Raw genomic sequence first — 22236 nt, 5'->3', positions numbered from 1 at the left:
TAATGCTACTGTTTATTTTTTTAAAGCATTTTCCTAAAGGCAGGTTTTCACAAGCCAGTATTATTTAAGTCATTACTCGCCCGTTTTGTACGTAAGATGCGTCCAACACAGCTTTCACACTAAATGTGTGCTCCTCATTCTTCCTCTGGCTGCAAAACTGATTGTTCAGTAGTTTCCCGCAAATAACCTTACAGACCTGATGTTAGACTCGGAGAATGTTCTTGCCTGTTGTCTTTGTCTCAGTGTTGGCTGACAATGCAAAAATTACTCAAAAAATGTCTCGGGTAATGCATTGAGTTCTTCTTCGATGGTTTTTCCCGGTTGGCAAATTACGCATTACGCATTTCCTCTTCTTCCGCATGGGGGCGGAGCCGGCGTCATGTCAGTTCTAAAATAATATATATATACAGTGGTGGAGAAAGTACTCAAAAAATTTACTTAAGTAAAAGTACAAATACACAGTCAAAAATGTACTTAAGTAAAAGTCAAAGTACCACATTAACATTTTACTTAAGTAAAAGTAAAAAAGTCCTGGCTTTTAAAAATACTTAAGTATTAAAAGTAAAAGTACTCGCTGAATGCATTACCTAATCGCTAATATCATTAAGTGTGCCGATCGTATTTAATTTTAATACATCAGAAATGTGCCATTTTAATTAACACTACCACAGATTAAACATGTTCTTATTGTGTTTATTCTCTGTAACAGTTTAGACTTAGATATGTGATTCTATGAATCATAATTTCAGGGATGGAAACATTTTGTCTCCTGTCCTAACATAGCATGAACTTCATTAGTCACATTTATTTAGAAAGAAATCTAACTGAAACGGGATGTAAAGAAGGTGCGGGCGGGGTGGAGGACATGCAACCAAGGAGCCATGCAGCAGAGTTGTAGTCAAGACCACCGAACCCGAGACCAAGACCAGCCCCGCGCTAAATGACACAATAACATTAAGTTTACCTATCAAAATTGGTTTTCAGATAGATCTGAAAGATCCACATTCCCATAAAAACACCTAGATATTAAATACTTAGAGCTGAAATATATTTAACCAGTATCAATTAAAACTCACTTCATTCTGTTTTGCTTTCATCGCTGTGCTACAATCCGCAAATGTCTCCTGCTATTCCTAGAAAAATAAGCCCTGGGTGGTTGCCCATATTGCATATGTCAGAAACCACAACTGAAACATCGCAATTAACGATAAATAACTTTCAACTATGAACACTGTCCAACGGCGCAACAAGTAACTAAGCAGAATGAGCATCGTGACTGTTTTCATCCTCCCTCCCACTGCGATGTTTACCACCATGACAGGAGACGAAATCAATCAATGAGCAATGAGCATACTCTGTGTTCATACTTCAACTTATATATATATATATATATATATATATATATATATATATATATATAGCTACCGCAGTGTACACAAGAACAAAGAACGGCTCTCAGTGAGGCTTCAGTCCTTAGGACTTAGTAAAGATCTGTCCAGAAGAATCGGATCGTTCCTGAATGTCATATCACTATATTGCAGACTTTGGTCACAGCGTTGTCCCATATATGCGACACCTCAGTCAACACCTCCACACAATAATTCAACGCATGAGTGACAACTTTTTTTCATCAGATGCAACATGTGTCTCAGTACAGCTAGCTTTGCTAGCACAGATCTTACCTATCTTTAAGCTTTCCTTCCAAGTGACGCTAAAAGTTGGACGAAGTCCCCACCGTCTGTGAAAGCGAAGCGCTGCTGATTTTACATGTCGCCATATCAATTTATGCAGCGCTATTATGTTATAGACAAACATCTCCTCCCGCTCAGAGGAAACCACTGCGCATGTCTGGAGCTCCGCGTGCGAGTAAAGGTGGAGCCGATGGGTGACAACAGACACTAAGTCACGTTATTGCTCAGATTTTACGGCGCCACCTTAAGACCCTGAATTTCACATTTTAACGGAAAAAAAAAACACAATGCGACTTGGATGTAACGAGTAACGCGACAGTTTTGTAGAAATGTAGTGAAGTAGAAAGTACAGATACTTACTGTAAAATGTAGTGGAGTAAAAGTAGAAAGTCCCCATTATTAAATCTACTTAAGTAAAGTACAGATACACGAAAACTGTACTTAAGTACAGTAACGAAGTACTTGTACTTCGTTACTTCCCACCACTGGTTCCCACCTTCATCTATGGTCATGAGCTTTGGGTCATGACCGAAAGAACGAGATCACGGGTACAAGCGGCCGAAATGGGTTTCCTCCGCAGGGTGGCTGGGCTCTCCCTTAGAGATAGGGTGAGAAGCTCGGTCATCTGGGAGGGACTCAGAGTAGAGCCGCTGCTCCTCCACGTCGAGAGGAGCCAGTTGAGGTGGCTCGGGCATCTGGTCAGGATGCCTCCTGGACGCCTCCCTGGTGAGGTGTTCCGGGCACGTCCCACCGGGAGGAGGCCTCAGGGAAGACCCAGGACACGCTGGAGGGATTACGTCTCTCGGCTGGCCTGGGAACGCCTTGGGATTCCCCCGGAGGAGCTGGAAGAAGTGGCTGGGGAGAGGGAAGTCTTGGCCTCCCTTCTGAAGCTGCTGCCCCCGCGACCCGACCCCGGATAAGCGGAAGAAAATGGATGGATGGATGGATGGATGGATATAATCTGTTGTTAGAAAATTTGTGCCTGACCAAGACAAAAATGTGTTGAAATATTTAACACATACAGTGTGTTATAATGTTCTGTACATTTTAACACATTGCGTGTTAAAATGAACACAAAATGTGCATTAAAGGTAATACATTTTTGTGTTATTTTTTAACATGTCTTTTTTAAGAGAGTTGGTCCTCGCACCCTGCTGTGCCAGGCCATTATCCTCAAGAGCCGCTGACTCCCAAGTGCGAATTACAGCCTTGGTAATTAATATATTACCAGTTGAACTGTCTGAAATGACCATCAGCTAAGCCAAGTTGCATTTAGCTGTAAAGTTTGTTTTTATTCAAACTTCAGCAGTTTTCTAGTTCTGTTGGGGTAGTGACATCAATTTGTGACATCACACAAATTGATGTCACAGAGAGTGATGCATTGATGTCACAAGGCTGCAGTCTTGAATTCTACGGTCATTACCACTGCAGAAGTCGCAGAGTATTGTCTCTTAACAAGTGATTGTGTTTTTGGATATATCTACAGAGTCAGCTCAGTATGTGGTTGTTTGACACATTGAGAAAAGTCAGCATGTTGTTCGTCAACAGAAAGACTCTGACGGAAGAAAATGAGGAGAACATGAACAGGATTAAAATTAGGAATATAAAGCTGGAGAAGGAGAAAAGCGCCGTCTTGCTGAAGATAAACACTGCCCTGGAGCTGGAAAACATTGCCCTGAAGCAGGATAACACTGCCCTAGAGGAGGAGAACACCGTTCTGGAGCAGAAAAGTGCCATCTTGGTGAAGATAATCACTGAACTGGAGCAAGAAAACACTGCCCTAGAGAAGGAGAAGACCGCTCTGGAGCAGAAAAGCACTGTGTTGGAGCAGATAAACACTGCCCTGGAGCAAGATAACACTGTCCTAGAGAAGGAGAACACCGCTCTGGAGCAGAAAAGTGCCATCTTGGAGAAGATAAGCACTGCCCTGGAGCAAGAAAACACTGCCCTAGAGAAGGAGAAGACCGCTCTTGAGCAGAAAAGCACCGCGTTGGAGCAGATAAACACTGCCTTGGAGCAGGAAAACACTGCCCTAGAGAAGGAGAACACCGCTCTGGAGCAGAAAAGTGCCATCTTGGAGAAGATAAGCACTGCCCTGGAGCAAGAAAACACTGCCCTAGAGAAGGAGAAGACCGCTCTGGAGCAGAAAAGCACCGTGTTGGAGCAGATAAACACTGCCTTGGAGCAGGAAAACACTGCCCTAGAGAAAGAGAAGACCGCTCTGGAGAAGAAAAGCACCGTGTTGGCGCAGATATACACTGCCCTGGGGCAGGAAAACACTGCCCTAGAAAAGGAGAGGACCGCTTTAGAGCAGAAAAGCACCATGTTGGAGCAGATAAACACTGCCCTGGAGCAGGAAAACACTGCCCTAGAGAATGAAAAGACCACTCTGGAGCAGAAAAGCACCGTGTTGGAGCAGATAAACACTGCACTGGAGCAGGAAAACACTGCCCTAGAGAATCAAAAGACCACTCTGCAGCAGAAAAGCACCATGTTGGAGCAGATAAACACTGCCCTGGAGCAGGAAAACACTGCCCTAGAGAAGGAGAAGACCGCTCTGGAGAAGAAAAGCACCGTGTTGGAGCAGATAAACACTGCCCTGGAGCAGGACAACACTGCCATGAAGAAGGAAAAGACCACTCTGGAGCAGAAAAGCGCAGTCTTGGAGCAGATAAACACTGCCCTGGAGCAGGAAAATACTGCCCTAGAGAAGGAAAAGGCCGATCTGGAGCAGAAAAGCACCATGTTGGAGCAAATAAACACTTACTTGGAGGAAATAAACACCGCCTTCGAGCAGGAATACACCACCTTGCAGAAGAAGGGCACCATCTTTGAGAATATATACAAAAACCTGCAGCTTCAAGTGGAACAGTTGGAGAAAAGGCTGAGGGACACAGAGAAGCAGCAGAAATAGCTGCCAGTAGTAAGTCTTGTCTAGCCATCATGAAGACAGCCTGTCTGTTTCAGACCAGCGACAGAAGCAGCAACCTGTATTCAGATGTGTGGTCGGAGACTTCTCCACTACACTTTTGAAAATGCAATATGCACTACACTTCTCCAGGGCTCTGGAGAAGTGAGCCTCGTAGTAAGTCTTGTCGGTCTCTGGTTTGACCTGCAGGGCTTGGCAGCGAGTCCTGTCTGTCTCCTGCCCAACCTCCAACACTTTGTACCTAGTCCCATTGGTCTCTCGGCTAACCTCCAGGGCTTCGTAGTAACTGCATGGAGTTTGCATGTTCTCCCCATGCATGCATGGGTTCTCTCCGGGTACTCCGGCTTTCTCCCAAAGTCCAAAAGCATGACTGTTAGGCACCTGACAATCCTACCCATGGGATCACTAATCACCAGTGGTGGAGAAAGTACTCAAAAAATTTACTTAAGTAAAAGTACAAATACACAGTCAAAAATGTACTTAAGTAAAAGTCAAAGTACCACATTAACATTTTACTTAAGTAAAAGTAAAAAAGTCCTGGCTTTTAAAAATACTTAAGTATTAAAAGTAAAAGTACTCGCTGAATGCATTACCTAATTGCTAATATCATTAAGTGTGCCGATCGTATTTAATTTTAATACATCAGAAATGTGCCATTTTAATTAACACTACCACAGATTAAACATGTTCTTATTGTGTTTATTCTCTGTAACAGTTTAGACTTAGATATGTGATTCTATGAATCATAATTTCAGGGATGGAAACATTTTGTCTCCTGTCCTAACATAGCATGAACTTCATTAGTCACATTTATTTAGAAAGAAATCTAACTGAAAGGGGATGTAAAGAAGGTGCGGGCGGGGTGGAGGACATGCAACCAAGGAGCCATGCAGCAGAGTTGTAGTCAAGACCACCGAACCCGAGACCAAGACCAGCCCCGCGCTAAATGACACAATAACATTAAGTTTACCTATCAAAATTGGTTTTCAGATAGATCTGAAAGATCCACATTCCCATAAAAACACCTAGATATTAAATACTTAGAGCTGAAATATATTTAACCAGTATCAATTAAAACTCACTTCATTCTGTTTTGCTTTCATCGCTGTGCTACAATCCGCAGATGTCTCCTGCTATTCCTAGAAAAATAAGCCCTGGGTGGTTGCCCATATTGCATATGTCAGAAACCACAACTGAAACATCGCAATTAACGATAAATAACTTTCAACTATGAACACTGTCCAACGGCGCAACAAGTAACTAAGCAGAATGAGCATCGTGACTGTTTTCATCCTCCCTCCCACTGCGATGTTTACCACCATGACAGGAGACGAAATCAATCAATGAGCAATGAGCATACTCTGTGTTCATACTTCAACTTATATATATATATATATAGCTACCGCAGTGTACACAAGAACAAAGAACGGCTCTCAGTGAGGCTTCAGTCCTTAGGACTTAGTAAAGATCTGTCCAGAAGAATCGGATCGTTCCTGAATGTTGTCATATCACTATATTGCAGACTTTGGTCACAGCGTTGTCCCATATATGCGACACCTCAGTCAACACCTCCACACAATAATTCAGCGCATGAGTGACAACTTTTTTCATCAGATGCAACATGTGTCTCAGTACAGCTAGCTTTGCTAGCACAGATCTTACCTATCTTTAAGCTTTCCTTCCAAGTGACGCTAAAAGTTGGACGAAGTCCCCACCGTCTGTGAAAGCGAAGCGCTGCTGATTTTACATGTCGCCATATCAATTTATGCAGCGCTATTATGTTATAGACAAACATCTCCTCCCGCTCAGAGGAAACCACTGCGCATGTCTGGAGCTCCGCGTGCGAGTAAAGGTGGAGCCGATGGGTGACAACAGACACTAAGTCACGTTATTGCTCAGATTTTACAGCGCCACCTTAAGACCCTGAACTTCACATTTTAACGGAAAAAAAAACACAATGCGACTTGGATGTAACGAGTAACGCGACAGTTTTGTAGAAATGTAGTGAAGTAGAAAGTACAGATACTTACTGTAAAATGTAGTGGAGTAAAAGTAGAAAGTCCCCATTATTAAATCTACTTAAGTAAAGTACAGATACACGAAAACTGTACTTAAGTACAGTAACGAAGTACTTGTACTTCGTTACTTCCCACCACATATATATATATATATATATATATATATATATATATATATATATATATATATATATATATATTGTCACCACAAAGGGTTTAAGGCCCATTTCATGTTGAAGTACAATGCATTTTCTGCCTGATATGACACTGAAAGGAACAGTGGTGGAGAAAGTACTCAAAAAATTTACTTAAGTAAAAGTACAAATACACAGTCAAAAATGTACTTAAGTAAAAGTCAAAGTACCACATTAACATTTTACTTAAGTAAAAGTAAAAAAGTCCTGGCTTTTAAAAATACTTAAGTATTAAAAGTAAAAGTACTCGCTGAATGCATTACCTAATCGCTAATATCATTAAGTGTGCCGATCGTATTTAATTTTAATACATCAGAAATGTGCCATTTTAATGAACACTACCACAGATTAAACATGTTCTTGTGTTTATTCTCTGTAACAGTTTAGACTTAGATATGTGATTCTATGAATCATAACTTCAGGGATGGAAACATTTTGTCTCCTGTCCTAACATAGCATGAACTTCATTAGTCACATTCATTTAGAAAGAAATCTAACTGAAAGGGGATGTAAAGAAGGTGTGGGCGGGGTGGAGGACATGCAACCAAGGAGCCATGTAGCAGAGTTGTAGTCAAGACCACCGAACCCAAGACCAGCGCCCCGCGCTAAATGACACAATAACATTAAGTTTACCTATCAAAATTGGTTCTCAGATTGATCTGAAAGATCCACATTCCCATAAAAACACCTAGATATTAAATACTAAATAAAGTTCAACTATGAACACTGTCCAACGGCGCAACAAGTAACTAAGCAGAATGAGCACCGTGACTGTTCTCACCCTCCCTCCCACTGCGATGTTTGCCACCATGACAGGAGACGAAATCAATCAATGAGCAATGAGCATGCTCTGTGTTCATACGTTCAACTTTTACTTATTCAGCGATTAAATGAATATATATATATATATATATATATATATATATATATATATATATATATATAGATCCGTCCAGAAGAATCGGTTCGTTCCTGAATGTCATATCACTATATTGCAGACTTTGGTCACAGCGTTGTCCCATATATGCGACACCTCAGTCAACACCTCCACACAATAATTCAGCGCATGAGTGACAACTTTTTTTCATCAGATGCAACATGTGTCTCAGTACAGCTAGCTTTGCTAGCACAGATCTTACCTTTCTTTAAGCTTTCCTTCCAAGTGACGCTAAAAGTTGGACGAAGTCCCCACCGTCTGTGAAAGCGAAGCGCTGCTGATTTTACATGTCGCCATATCAATTTATGCAGTGCTATTATATTATAGACAAACATCTCCTCCCGCTCAGAGGAAACCACTGCGCATGTCTGGAGCTCCGAGTGCGAGTAAAGGTGGAGCCGATGGGTAACAACAGACACTACGTCACGTTATTGCTCGGATTTTACGGCGCCACCTTAAATCCCTGAACTTCACATTTTAACGGAAGAAAAGAGCAACGCGACTTGGATGTAACGAGTAACGCGACAGTTTTGTAGAAATGTAGTGAAGTAGAAAGTACAGATACGTACTGTAAAATGTAGTGGAGTAAAAGTAGAAAGTACCCATTATTAAATCTACTTAAGTAAAGTACAGATACACCAAAATTGTACTTAAGTACAGTAACGACGTACTTGTACTTCGTTACTTCCCACCACTGGAAAGGAACTATGTCATATAGATAAAGTTAGTAAAGATGTAAAACAAAAAAGCTTCAATTCTTTTTTGTGTTTTGGGGTCTATAATTACATAAAATGTCCATATCATTTCAAATGTAGGTCTATCAGATTCTGAACTTGTACTTGTACTTGTAGTTTGTAAGTGACTGACAGGCAGATTTCTTATAAATCTGTCTTAAAACGTAATAGAGCTGTGGGACGGCTCGCAGCAAGCTGCGGAAAGTTTCCCATATTTTAAATCTAAAACTTGTATGATTTATGGTACAATTCACACAACATATTTTGAGTGAACTATATTAATTGTGCTACTTTATGCAAATAAATGTTGCATCTTTTGTCTTTTTGCAACTTCAATACAGAACGGAACAAAGACGAATCGAGCCCAGCAAATCAACGCTCACTTTCTGTATTGTGCCGCTGTCTCTGAACTGCGTTACGCTATTGGTTAATTTCCTTTCTAACTCCGTCAATCATAATGTTTGTTTACACTATTGGTTTGTTTCCTTTAAGAGGCGGGGCTAAATTGCACAACCCGGAAAAACACGCTGACTGCAGCATATCAGGGGGGAGAACGGTCGATGTGTATGTTTCACCGAAGAGAAATGGGTAAGAATACATGTATTAACATTAGTTGGATACTATCTCTGTATTATTTCTAGTAATGGCAAACCTGCTTCGTTTTAATGGCGTTAAAAATGCTCTATCTAGTCCAGCATTGCGGTTAGTCTGCAGTGTCAGGGTTTCCTGTTTTTCCCTCGATTCTATGGTCTTATTTTCCATTTGCTTCATGCCTGCATTTAAAGTAAAATCGATTGTTGATGTCTATCGGTATGTTTAATGCACACAGCATACAACATAAACGATCAAATATACTGGGAATTATTATTCGATTTGTGTGCGATCCAGGTGTATATGTATACCTAATGAAACTTTGATTAGTAACCTTGTGAGACTCTGGGCTCCTTCAAGATTATGTTCTGCATCCACGCACATAATTCCATTATTCCCAAAAATAATCAGGGCTAGAGATCAAAACCTTCCGCATTGAGATTCAAGGCAAAGTTGATCTTATTGATTTTCTTCAGGAGACTACTCACTTCATTCATCTCAACCCAATCATCTCTCCTCTACCGTTATCTGTCTTTTGGTTATATCTCTCTTTTCCAGTGCTGACTGTACCGTTTGCAAATCTGCTACCAAAATCCAATTCTCCTGCCCCTATAATCGCATAATGATGTTGCTTTATTTTCACAAAAAAGAAGAAAAAAACATATTAAAAACCAATTGGCAAAATGTAAAAAAGAACTATAGGCATGTTAACATGCTCACATTTGAAACATGATTATATAGCATTTGAAATAATTTATGGAGACTAGAATTATGCTTAAACAATGTGTGTTTTAAGGTCATAGATCTACAACTGAACTATGCTGGCATAAGTCTACTTTTAATTCTAAACCGGTGTGCTTTAGGTTTGACCATTTGGACCTTTATCTTGGATGGGAAATGTCACTTTAAATTTGTTTTGCATGTTATTGCCAGCAGATTTTATTTAAACCCACATAATGATTTATTTTGTGAAAAGAAAAAGAAAATTACATCCATTTATACTAAAAATGGCTTTGGTATAACTAGGTAAGATTTTTACAATGTTTAGGAGTGTTTCTGGGATTTTTTTGAGCATGCTTCCAGAAATTCATCTGTGAGACCAGACACTGATATTGGGTGGGAAGGCCTGGCTAGCAGACACCAACCACTCTTCTTCATCCTAAAGATGTTCTATCAGACAGTCAGGTTCTTTCCTATTTTGCTTATTCCTGTCATTTTAGACATTGTTTCATGGACAGATGCACACTAATGTTAGAAAGGAAACAATTCCCAGAAAATTGGGACACTGGCATTTTCTTATGAGTTGCTGTCATTTCTCATTGTTTCCATATTGTAATAATACTTCCAACAGTTGACTGTGGGGTGTTTAGTGGTGTGGAAATGTCAGAAGGTGGCATCCTGTTATAGTTGTAGAAGCTGTCTGCATGAGTAGATGCTTGATTTGTATACACTCCTTGGCAAATACACTTTAATTTAGTGATTGAGAGTGATGACCCAATATTTTTGGCAATGTAGTGTCTAGAAAGAAAATATTAAAATAAGGATACATCGTTTTATTTAGCAAAAGTAAATTAATAGGCAAACAAAAAATACAATATTTTCTTCAGGTTACTTTGAAAAACAGTCTCTACTGATGCCAGGTCTTCACGAAGCCACACGGAAGAGCTTTAAAACCAACGATGCCTCCCTGAGGGTTTTTGTTTCTACTTTTAGTTGATCAGAAATCACGTTTTAGCAGATCTGGATGTGTTTTATAGTAAAAGTAAATGTAAATGTGAATCTGACAGACGAAAGTTAAGAAAAAAATTATGTTCCCATGTCTTAAATTGACGCAACAAATTTTCAGTGAAGCTATTTACTGAATATTTAATCAGAAAAGTGTGCAATGTCAAAATGCAAAAATATTTTTTATTGGAATTCAATTTGCAATTTAAAATGAAACGGAACCTTTAAAAGTAGCTTCTGTACTTTGGGTTTGATTGATTGAGTTTACTGTAGCCTTCACATTCTCCCACATTCTTTTACAGTAGACAAAGAGCAGCTTCATCTCACTTTGAAAAATTTCCACACAACAGTCATGCAAATAGCATAAAAGATTTAAATAACTATCAGCTTTTTCATTTATCTAGCATTATTTTTATATATTTTCCCACTTTTCAGACACGAGGAGAAGCTGAAAAAAACATGCGGCTCAACTATTCAACGGGATAACATGTTTTATTTGCATGACTTGCTCTCTCATTGATTCTTAAGGAACACGCAAATTTGGTTCGCGCATTTATTAGGTGCTCTGCGTTTTCCTCCACATTCATTGTGCTTTTCTGCTCTTTAATGTTTCATGGCTTTTTAAGTTGTTTGCCGCAGACCCTCATACTTATTACTCATACAGTTTTACCATACTCAACCTTCGTACTCATGAAATCAATTAACTCTTCTAAATAATTTACCTTCTGAGCATACCCAAATAAGGAGAAGACATTTTTGTGCATCACATGTACGGTTCTAGCTGGTGTGTAGTTTTTCTTTTTCTTTTTTTTTTTTGTGTGTGTGTTCATGCATTAACTTGGCTTTCACCCCATGGCTCAAAGGAGTCTTGGGTGATTAGAGAAAGAGGGGAAGCCTTGATAAAGCATTAGCCTCTGATGCACACACAACCCAAAGACCCCTCTGTGCATCTACTCACATTCATTTTTCATGAAACGGACTCATAACAATTAGTCTGCTTACCGCCTGGGTGATCTTAGTGTCCCCAGTACTGCCTGTAGTCTGCTGTATGACATCACTCGCTTAAGAGTTTTAAATTTGACATTCTCATCTGTTTTTTTGTTTTTTATATAGTGCAGACATGGCAAGCTTTGGCTAATAGGTCCTCACTCATTCCCGTTGATAGAAGGCTAGTAAAGGGAAGTTGAACAAAAGAAACAGTAGTGCTTAGAGATTTTTTTTTTTCGATATTTTCCCACCAGAGCTTTTATAGCAATTAATTTGCATGCGCAAAAAGGAAACAAAAAATGTAATGTTGTAATCCAGCATGCTTTGCCAATGCACAGCTTGTTTCCCTCTCCAAGCATCATAGAAAGCCAAGTGAACATTTATGCAGTAATTTAGCAAATACATTATGCAAATACCACACCTAAGTGCCTAGTAATTCGAGTGTTACAATACATAAAAAGCCAAATTGAGACCTTTTGGACAGACTGTTTCCAGTGACGGCGAGTGATAGCTCTGTGAGAGGCTTCGTAGCATTACTTCTGCGGGAAAAAATAAAAACGCAAAATGCAGTTCCCTAGAGACTGTCCATCTTCCCAGCCTCCCCCCCTCCCCAGTCTTCAGCCCCCTGTCCTAAACACCCTGCTGCTGTCCCCAGTCACCAAAGCCAAGGTCAAGAAGAAAGTGAGGTCTTCCTCTGTCTATAGGCTATTCCCTGGATGGATTCACCTCAGTGTGGCTGAGCTGCGTGTGCTACAGGATGGTCCCTCCTTCTTTGTTGTGACCGTCATCCTCAAGGTCAGCTTCTAGGGAAAGGTTTGGGCTTATCTGTCTCCCGCCCCTTTATTTTTTTCACTTTAGTTATCTTTCCAGCCATTTTTTTTTTTTTTTTTGTCTCAATGTATCTGTAGACGATAGCTCAAAGCTCCCATCTGGCGGTTTCTTGATGTGCCGGCTGACGTGTCTGTCTTTTTGTCTATCCATCGTTCTGCAGGGTAACTGACATTACGGCTTATTGTCTAGCTTTCAGAGGACCCATTTCTGCTCCAAAGCTCTAGGCTGATGCTCTGTATGCTTTTTGTAGCCTCTCCTCTCCTTCCTCACGTTGGCCATGGCCCTGTTTGCCTCGGAGCAGTGTTACAGTGGGTTTCATGTTAGATTGGATATTGTTGTTGTCCCTAAGCTATCATACTCAGCCTTGAGTCAGTGTGCTATCTTTGTCTAAATAGCATGCACAAACTAATGGAACAAGAAGAGAATCAACCCTGATCTGAATCGAAATACCTTTTAACATTCCAAGGAATGTGATTTTATTTTCTTTTTTTTCTGGTCTGAGTTAAAAAAAACAAACAAACAAACAAAGTCCACAGGTTTTCCAGGTGAATTTGCTTTCAGATTCATTTTCATTTGCCACCAACTCCCCTAAATAGTTTTCTTTTTATTTGTGAGTTGATTGGCTGACCAAAAAAATTCCTAAATCTGCAGCCACCAAAAAATCGGCTGAGATGAATTTGTGTGTTATTGTGGTGTATGTATATATGTGTGTGTGTGTGTGTGTGTGTGTGTGTGTATATATATATATATATATATATATATATATACTTTTTTTTCTCAACATGGGACGTTTTTTCTCTCACTGCCTAAAAGGGAATTAAATAAAAGGTATGACTTCTCAAAAATATTCAGTGTGAGATTATGCTACACTGAATAGCATAATCTCACACTCACAGGAATGAACATAGGTCAGTGTTCATCCCTGACCTATTGATAAAAAAGGATGTGATTAAAAAAATTTGGAGCAAGTGTTCAGCTAATCGTGACTTCAATTATTGTATTTTTAATAATGATAATAAAAAAAAACACTTATTGCCTAATATGGGAGTTTATACTCATTTAACAAATGAACATGAATAAAAGGTTGAATTTATAAAAAGAAAAAAATTCAAAGCATAATATTATACTACTGAAATAAAAGACAAGTCTATTCTAATAAAAAAAAATTTTCCACATTTTTCCATGGCTGCTAACATCTGTGGATGCCACTATATGCGTCTACCTATGTCAAATAAATAATGTCTTTCCCTATATCTCTGATCGTTCAGGTTTGTATGGGAACTGTAAAAAACACTGCCTCTAACACACCCTGTCGCTGCTCCCCAAACACTTGTATCGACTGTGACTTTTGAGTATTACATAAGGAACATGGATTTCCAGCTGTCCGCGGTAAAAACCATGTAAATTCAAATGCTTAATTTTTATAGGCAGCCCGGCATTGACTGAAGTGCCTGCTTGTTATATATTTGGCAAGTCCTACAAGTCTGAAGGGAAGCTGTCAATAACAATCCCAGCTATTGATATGGCAGTGGGCAGGAGATGTTACTTGGCCCTCGACTCCAGCCTCCCTCTGATCCCTCTACATCATAATTACATTAATATTGACAGACCCTTGACAATAGTCACATTACTATTGATAGGTGGTTGTCAATACCGTGTTTCCCCAAATAAAACATATTCATTCATAACTTGTAAACTGCTCGATAAAAAGCTTTGAAAAGACTATTGGACCCGGTCGGGTTTACTCTCCCCAGAGTGCTGCTGCTGTGACGGGGATTTCCACCACCTGGCAGTGTGTGTATTTGTTGATTTGCGTGTGTATTTGTGTGTGTGTGTGTCAGCTATAGACTGATAGATTAACTTAGTGTTGCATTAGAGCCCCACATAGATCAAGGCTTTCCTTGGCATGCATTCATAGCCAGACACACATGCATATAATCTCTAAATTTTCCTCCATCAAAGGAAAACTTTCAGATTAAGCAGAACAAACAGAGCCTGTTTATTGGTTGGCATACACATTCAGACTACTTCTATTTTTCTGCTGTATTTTTATATATATATATTTTATAATCCACACTCCTCTCCCATCACAAACGAGGTCCTGGTCGCTTAACATGGCAGCATTTCAAAGAAAGCTCAATAAATTTGTCATACCTGCTTAGTTCAGCGTAAATTCACTTTTTTTCCATCGGTTTGCTAATTCTCACTTATTTGGATGGTGTATCCTGGGTCTATTTAAATGTCTTGAATGCACAGACAGTCCTGTATACCTCAGTATTGGCCCAGTATGTTAGGATGGGCTTTTTTTAACCTTCTTGAGAAGCGTCTAAAGTGACCATCATCCCTCTCTCTTTCTGTCAGAACTGCCATATTTACCCGGTGGAAATCTCTTTTAAAGCCTCGTGACAAATCCTGTTCATCGAGACACAAAAGCTACTGTCAAGAAAAGGCCTCTCTCTGTCTCTCTCTCTCTCTCTCTCTCTCCTTCGGTGGCCTTTTTCGTCTCTCTCTCAATGTGTTAGTTAGTCTTCCACCTCTTAGGCGTTTCAGTCGGGCAAAGGGCAGATAAAACTGGGGAACTGAGCAGTTTGCAAATGTATGCAGCACAAAGTAGCCCAGATGACACAATGGTGAGATCCCATATGGAGCTGAATCTTGGAAGGGGGGGATTGTTCCACATTTGGCAGATGTTTATGGTGTACCAGAGACTGTGCCGTTAGCCTAATCCCTGGTGATGTGATTTGTACACACACCCCTATCTCTGGAGGGAGCAGGCAACGATAGCCCCTTAGCTTTGCCTACTGTGTGGGTGTGTGTCTAGTGTGTAGAATGGTGTGTGTTTATACAGTGGAGAAAGCATTCTAAGACCCCCTGCTTCACCGTATGCCATAGCTCAAAGCTTGCATTAAGGACGGGTTTTACATGTGAAAAGTGATTTCCGTTTCTGTGTAAAGAAAAATAACCTTTCTAATAGGATGGGCTTCCCCTCCAGGGCCTTTCTGCTCCGTATAACAAAGTTGTCCTGTAATAGAAGTGATTCTTTATACTTTTTTTTTTCCTCAGAGCAGATTTTAACCTAAATAGATTTTAAGATTTAAAAAAAATAATAGTGGTCATATGACATCAGTGTTCTTCATTATTGCTCATTTTTCAGAACAAGTTCCATGGGTCTGAAATTATGGGGAAAAGATTATTGGTAAAAAGTGTAATCCAGCGTATATTGCCTGGAATAAAGTCTCGAAAGTAAATAGGGTAGATGGCATAGTTATCCATCCATACATGCATTCGCCTATACAATCACATCTGTCTGTCCTGCTATCAGGTGTGAATTTATTATGAATCTTGGTGTGTCTAGTTCCAAAATGGGCTAAAAAATGCCTGAAAACTCTTGGAGTCTGAAAATATATGGAATTTCTTTTATGAAAAATTTGTAGGAACCTTGGGGAAAGTCCACTCTGTTTCTATTTTAACTTAAGCTGTTACTTGAAAACTTTTGATTGTTTGTATCTTGCTGTCCAGGTTCCCTTTAGAAAAAATGTTAGTGTTCACAGGTTCTTCTATTCAAACTCCAAAGTTTGAGAAGCTGTATTAATGACTTGGTCTCCAAATTAAACCAAAGTTAAATTGTTATGCAAATTCTACATCAAAAACAAATCTCAAAGCCTTCATTAATATCTGTCTTGATTTATTTTTATTTTTTTTTCCCAGCAGGTTTGAACAGGGACCACAACAAAAGGACAGCTCGAACTAATGGTTCAGAATCTGCAGTTGACCCACCAGTTTTGCGCATTAGCCAGCTGGACGCCCTGGAGCTGGACTCGGCTCTTGAGCAACTGCTGTGGACCCAGTTCACTCAGTGTTTCCAGAACTGCCGCCCAGGGTTGCTCACCCCGGTGGAGCCTGAACTGAAAGTTTTACTTTATCTGCTGCTCTGGAGGTTTACTCTTTATTCTAGCAATGCCACAATAGGTCAATCTCTACTGAGCCTGCGCTATCAAAGCACATCTTCATCATCTCCCCACTACAGACCGCTGTTCCCTCGTCAGAAGTTTTGTCTTGCCATACTTACTGCAGGCCCCCGTTGGCTGCAGGAGCGTTCCTACCGTCTCCTGCCATGTTTAGCTTTGAGTCCAAGAGGGGCTGTTTCGGAATCAGACGGTGGCTTGCTGCAACAAAGTCTCCGTAAAGCCCTGACTCTTGTTTCTGGTCTGGCTAAGTTCGCTACCTTTGTCAACTTCCTAGTTTTCCTAAGGAGTGGCCGTCACCCTGTCCTACCTGAAAGAATTGCGGGAGCTCAGGCTGTGTTCAGTAAACCTAATGTGGTTCGAGATGTAACTTACCAGTACATGAACCGGGAACTACTGTGGCACGGCTTTGCCGAGTTCCTCATCTTCTTGTTGCCGCTGGTAAATTTAAGGAAACTGAAAGCGGCGGTGTTATTGCATGTGCTTGGAAGAAAAGATTCCGAGGAAGAAGGCACAAGAGAGGGAAAAGACGTGTGGAAAAACTGTGGACTATGTGGAGAATGGCCAACAATGCCTCATACAGTGGGATGCCAGCATGTTTTCTGCTACTACTGCATTAAAAGCCACAGCATTGCCGACGCTTACCTCACATGTCCGAAATGTGGGGCAGAAGCAGGGACGCCCAATGTGGTGAAGATGGACATGCGGGTTGTGGGCAGGTGATGGTTCCATCCTGCTGAGAGAAAACTGCTAGAAACTCGATCTGAGTGAAAGGGATAGTTGAGGATTATTTAAGCGGAGATTTGATAAACTGTAAGAAGCAAGTAGTATTTTACCTTTAGCAAATAACTGTGTTTTTTTTTGTTTTGTTTTTTTTAACATGAATCCTGATCAGTAAGATGAAGCTAACAGACATGACCAAATCAGACTTTTATCAGCTTAAAGCGACTTGAGTCTCAGAAACATCTCAACTGTTTTTGCCAAAATTTTCAAAACCCTTAAAATTTATGTTAGTTAGCATTGGGCAGTCGTATCTAGAGAAGCCAGTGATTAAACTTGATTGACTTATTCATTGATTATTTACACAGAAAACAGACTTAGGAAGTTGTGTGCCACCAGTGATATTAAGGTGGTATACAAAAGTAGAAACACCCTTTAATTGTTTTTTTCGTTTGTTTGTTTGTTTGTTTTGTTTTTTCCCATGCTGTTTTTTTATATCTGTTTCTCTGACTGGAAAAACTTTACGTTTTGGTTCTTAGTATGAGTTTCATATATGAGGAATATTTCTGGTACCTCTATTTCCTATCTCCTTGATAGAGATGTTAATTTCTGAAGAAATTGTGTTTATCTGTTCCCAGTATTTGCTTTTTTTTTTTTTTTTTTCCTTCTAAATATTTAGTCATGTATGACTTTATGACGCGAGGACTTTTCCTTACTGTCTTTTCTAAGCACACAGTTGTCTATGTTTAATGTATGTGTGCATATATCGACAGTCTTCTGTGCCCTCTGTTTCTCTGGCTGGACTTTGGATGGAATTATTTGTCTTTGGTGCACTGGACAGACTACAGAGCACCACACGGGGCATATATTTGATGAGTGAATGTGTTGATTTATGCTCCAAATTGGCTCTGTGATGGGGCGCGTGGATGTGTGTGTATGTGTGTGTTTGTTGAAATGGGAATATTTGTTCTGATGAAAAATGCAGAAAGTCAGCTGAATAAATAATGGGAGGAATTTCTGATGCCTCTCATCATGGCCAAATTAGCATTTGTTGTGTATTTTGTGCCTAAATTGTATTTCAACATCATTAAAATTGATAGAGTGCTACCTCTTGGGTGTTTATTTAGTTAAGTGGAGGAGTGAGAGAGAGCGCGAGATGAGGGAAAGTTATAACAATCAGTACACTTCTCTCTAGACAGGCCTGGTCGTTCTAACTCCCATTATCCGTTTTCACAGCACCCCAACATGCTCAAGATCAAGGGGGCAGCCAGGGGCTTGGATTGACTCACACACACTTGACAGCCATCCTCTCTTTTCCCTTGGCCTTTCTCTCTTTTGCTGCCTTTCCGTCTCTCTCCCTCTGTAATCTCAAGGGCCCTCGCTCCTATAAGACTGTAGTAAACTGTACCAAAACCCTGGCAGTCGTCTGCTTCCTCGCAGGCGAATTACTCTCTAATCCCTGTAATGAGTCCAAAGATGCTTATTTATGCTGGAGTTAACCTCCACCAGTGAGCCCAGCCCCAGGCCAAACTCACCCCAGCTGAGTGAAGCCTTTCCTGGGCTGACAAGAGAGGAGTGGGATGGAGGGGGGGGGTTGTGATGGTTGCTATCCACCTCCTCTTCCCACTCTTTCTTTTTCCCTTCTCTGATCACCAGTGCTTAATTTCTGATTGCCAAGACAATCAATTGTAACTGCAGGCGTAACGGAGAACCTATTGCAGAGGGAAACGGCCTCAGTTCTACCGGCACAAACACATGAATCTGCGCTCAGATGAGACTTTTGCTGGGCTTAAGAGAATAAAGCATGCAATATCTCTACTTATGAGGTTCGCGAGGGCCCTGAAGAACATCGGGTTGCTGCATTGGTTTGATCTTGTGTTAAATTATTTATGTGATACTGACCAATGGCTTCTTTCTTTGTCCTAGAACTTCTCCTAGTCTCTGTGGCAGATGTCCTTTGTGGTAATGTAAGGTAATCCAACATGAATCAATTGTACGGTTTAAACCTCCTATAGAAGCATTGACGTCTTGTGATGGATTAAAAGAAAACTTGAAACCTCGAGGTGGGTGTTACAATCCTAGATAAAGATTGGGTTGACATCTTGTGGAAAACGGAGGACACATCCTGAGGATTCTTTGAGGTCCTCTTTTATATCAAGGACGTTTTGACTAATGAATGCAACACTAATGCATATAAAGCCCCAGATAGGAAAGACCGATGGTCAATATTTTATGCACTACATTACATTAATGTGAAGTAAGTCCCAGAAAGTGAGATTAGGACGATGTTTGAGATTAAGGATGCATATATGATCAACCCTAATGCCACTGGGACATGTCATTGTCTTAACATTCAGAGAGACTTACAATCCAAACCTTTTTTGCTGATATTACTCTGTAACCCTAATTGAAGCCCCCAATCCTCAGGAAAGAAAAGAGATAAAGAAGAAACATTGCATTAGAGTCTATTAATTGAGTTAGGACATGTATTAAATTAGTTGGAAGTTGGAGCAGGGCTCTGGACTTAAGGAAGGTAGCTGGGGCTCAGTTAAGCCTATCTGTCTTTGGATCTTTTCTAATTCTCAGGCTCCGTGTGGAGAAGAAAAAGAGGAGGAAACCCACATTCCCAGCGGCTATGCAAAGCAATCTGCACATTCACACGCAGCCATTTAGGGAGCAAATTGGCCCTGTGCCCCCTCTGACGACGGTTTTAAGAGAAAGGGAATTAGGGCGTTGAATCCCTAACTAGATCTCCTTCTTTGATGAGCCTCTTTATCCGCCTGTCCCTCATCTCCATTTCTTTGATGTGAAGCGTTGATTTTCCTGATTAAATAGTTTTTTTAAGTAAAAAGCTCTTCTCTTGGCTCTCTAATGCCGGGTACTTTACTGTACCTATTGTAGGTTCGTTTGTGTGCATGCTTGTTGGATGGTACGTCTGTGGTATTCTCTAATTGGAACAGAGCCCGTGGCTTGCAGATAATAGTAAGGATAGAACATGCATATTTTTTCTCTAAGAAAAAAAAAAACTGTTATCATTAATGCTCATGCCTGGCTTTTACCTCTTAATTTGAAATGGCTAGAAGGACTTGGATAGCCCTGTGATTCACTAATGAAATTAAAGAGTGAAAACATCTGTGCCTTTTTCTGTTCAACTAAATTCCATCTCTGATCCTTCTCCTTACTCACTTTTCAACAGGTAAGGGAGTTACATCCCTCATGTATCGGCAAGATATTTCTAACTGACACCACTTTCAAAGACTGAATGACATTATTTTTCGTGCCAAGAAAAGATAAAACAAAAATGCTCTATTTATTTGTCGACATCTCTGAGGATTTTTGACACCTCTATACCTTTTTTTCTTGTTTTCTTGTGGCATGTCCAATACGTCAATAGGAGTTACAAGTAGCTCATATTTCATCTATTCAATAAAAGACATGCCAAACATAAAACACCAAAATTCCTTCAAGGTAGACAAATCCTAGGTGTGCAGAAGTTCAGGGTTGCAGCCGCTGCTGGTACCTGCATTATGAGACTTCTTTCAACACCTGCCGGGCTTTGGATACCACCGGGCCCAATTATCTAAGTCTGCCTCTTCTTTTTAACCACCTCTTCAGTCTAGCAGGTCAGGGGGACAATCAATCACACCTAAAATAAGGAAAGTAATTTCCTTTGCCTTTATCATGGTGTTTAGGTTTTGTCTGGTTGCATTTCACACAAAGCTGGAGCATCTATGGTTTGGGAATTCAGGGAATTTGGCCTTTTCCTTTTTGATCTCAGGTCCCAGGGTAATTTGGAATTTTTACATTATCATACGTCCGACCCAATATGTGTAAGCTGAATGGGCAAATAAAAAAAATCGCGTAGATTCTCTGTAGAGTGCTGTGTTTCATGATGCAGGTCGACAAAGGTTGTTTTTCTTTAGAACTTTTAAAAGCTAGATCTGCGCCTGCGACACTGACGGCAAATCTGGGCGATGTGTGTGTGTGCGTGTGTGCATTCCACAAAACAAAGGGTAGATATCCATTTATTTCTACCGTGTGAAATCTATTTGATGCATTTTAGGTTGTTTTTTTTACTTCATTTCATGATTTTAAAAACAGTATTGCTGAACAATATTTGTTCCTATGAAACTAATATTTCATCAAAAATGCAAAGCTGTGAAGTTACTCAGATTTCCATTCAAATGTTAAACCAACACCTGGGGAATATCTAAACATCATTGTTGTCACTTTTATTTTTATTTAAATTTAAGATACTTCATGTAAAAAAATAAAAATATAAAAAAAAATCTAAATTTTTAATTTTTACACACCTTCTGCAAAACCAAATTTAAACCGAATTTGTGAATGTGTTAAATATGGAATGTTTGCATTGATAATTTGTTACAATAATAAATCATCCATCCTCCATTTCCACTCTGACTCAACCACAGATAATTAATAGTGTAAGGTAATACTAATAATGACAGATGGAATGTATTTTATAGCGTGTTAAGAGTCTTATTGTTGGAATAGAAAGCGTGTTTCTGAGCAAGAAAGTCAATAGGAAATTGATTGAAATAACTGTGATTTCAATGACATATTTAATCAAGATGATACTTTTTTTTTTCAATTATCAAGCAAGATATTACAATTTTATGTTTCATACCTTACTTGGAAAGAGTTACAAGATATTTGTCTGTTACTGAACTCCTCCGACCCATCTGACTGGATGGGTAGGAGCGGCAAAGGGATGGGACAAACAAGATACCAAAGGGCATTTTGGGGGGATTACGCACAGGTGTGCTGTGCGCACCAGCACGGGCGTCTGTGTTAGTGTGTGTGTGCATACGCACTGTCCTGTCTGTGCACGACTTTAGCCATCTCAGTCTTCTTCCTACTGATGTCTAGAGCAGACTAAATGAGCAATAATCT

At 40.0% G+C, this 22236-nt stretch overlaps 1 protein-coding gene across 2 annotated transcripts; it reads left to right on the top strand.

The window, feature by feature from the left end:
* Positions 1-8983: 8983 nt before the first annotated feature.
* Positions 8984-18429, top strand: pex2 (peroxisomal biogenesis factor 2). 2 transcript variants are annotated; one of them, XM_008396127.3, is made up of 2 exons: positions 8984-9091; positions 16346-18429. In XM_008396127.3, exons 1-2 carry the CDS (start codon positions 9064-9066, stop codon positions 17323-17325), a joined length of 1008 nt encoding a protein of 335 aa, XP_008394349.1. In that variant the 5' UTR covers positions 8984-9063; the 3' UTR covers positions 17326-18429. The 2 variants fall into 2 exon arrangements, with proteins under 2 accessions (XP_008394349.1, XP_008394350.1); XM_008396128.3 differs by having other exon boundaries at positions 8994-9091; positions 16349-18429.
* Positions 18430-22236: the final 3807 nt, after the last annotated feature.

The sequence above is a fragment of the Poecilia reticulata genome, chromosome 20 (genome assembly GCF_904066995.2).
Source record: "Poecilia reticulata chromosome 20, P_reticulata-male-v2, whole genome shotgun sequence".
Lineage (NCBI taxonomy): Eukaryota > Metazoa > Chordata > Actinopteri > Cyprinodontiformes > Poeciliidae > Poecilia > Poecilia reticulata.
Note: the sequence above shows the minus strand (reverse complement) of the source record. Positions and strands in the feature narration are given on the sequence as shown.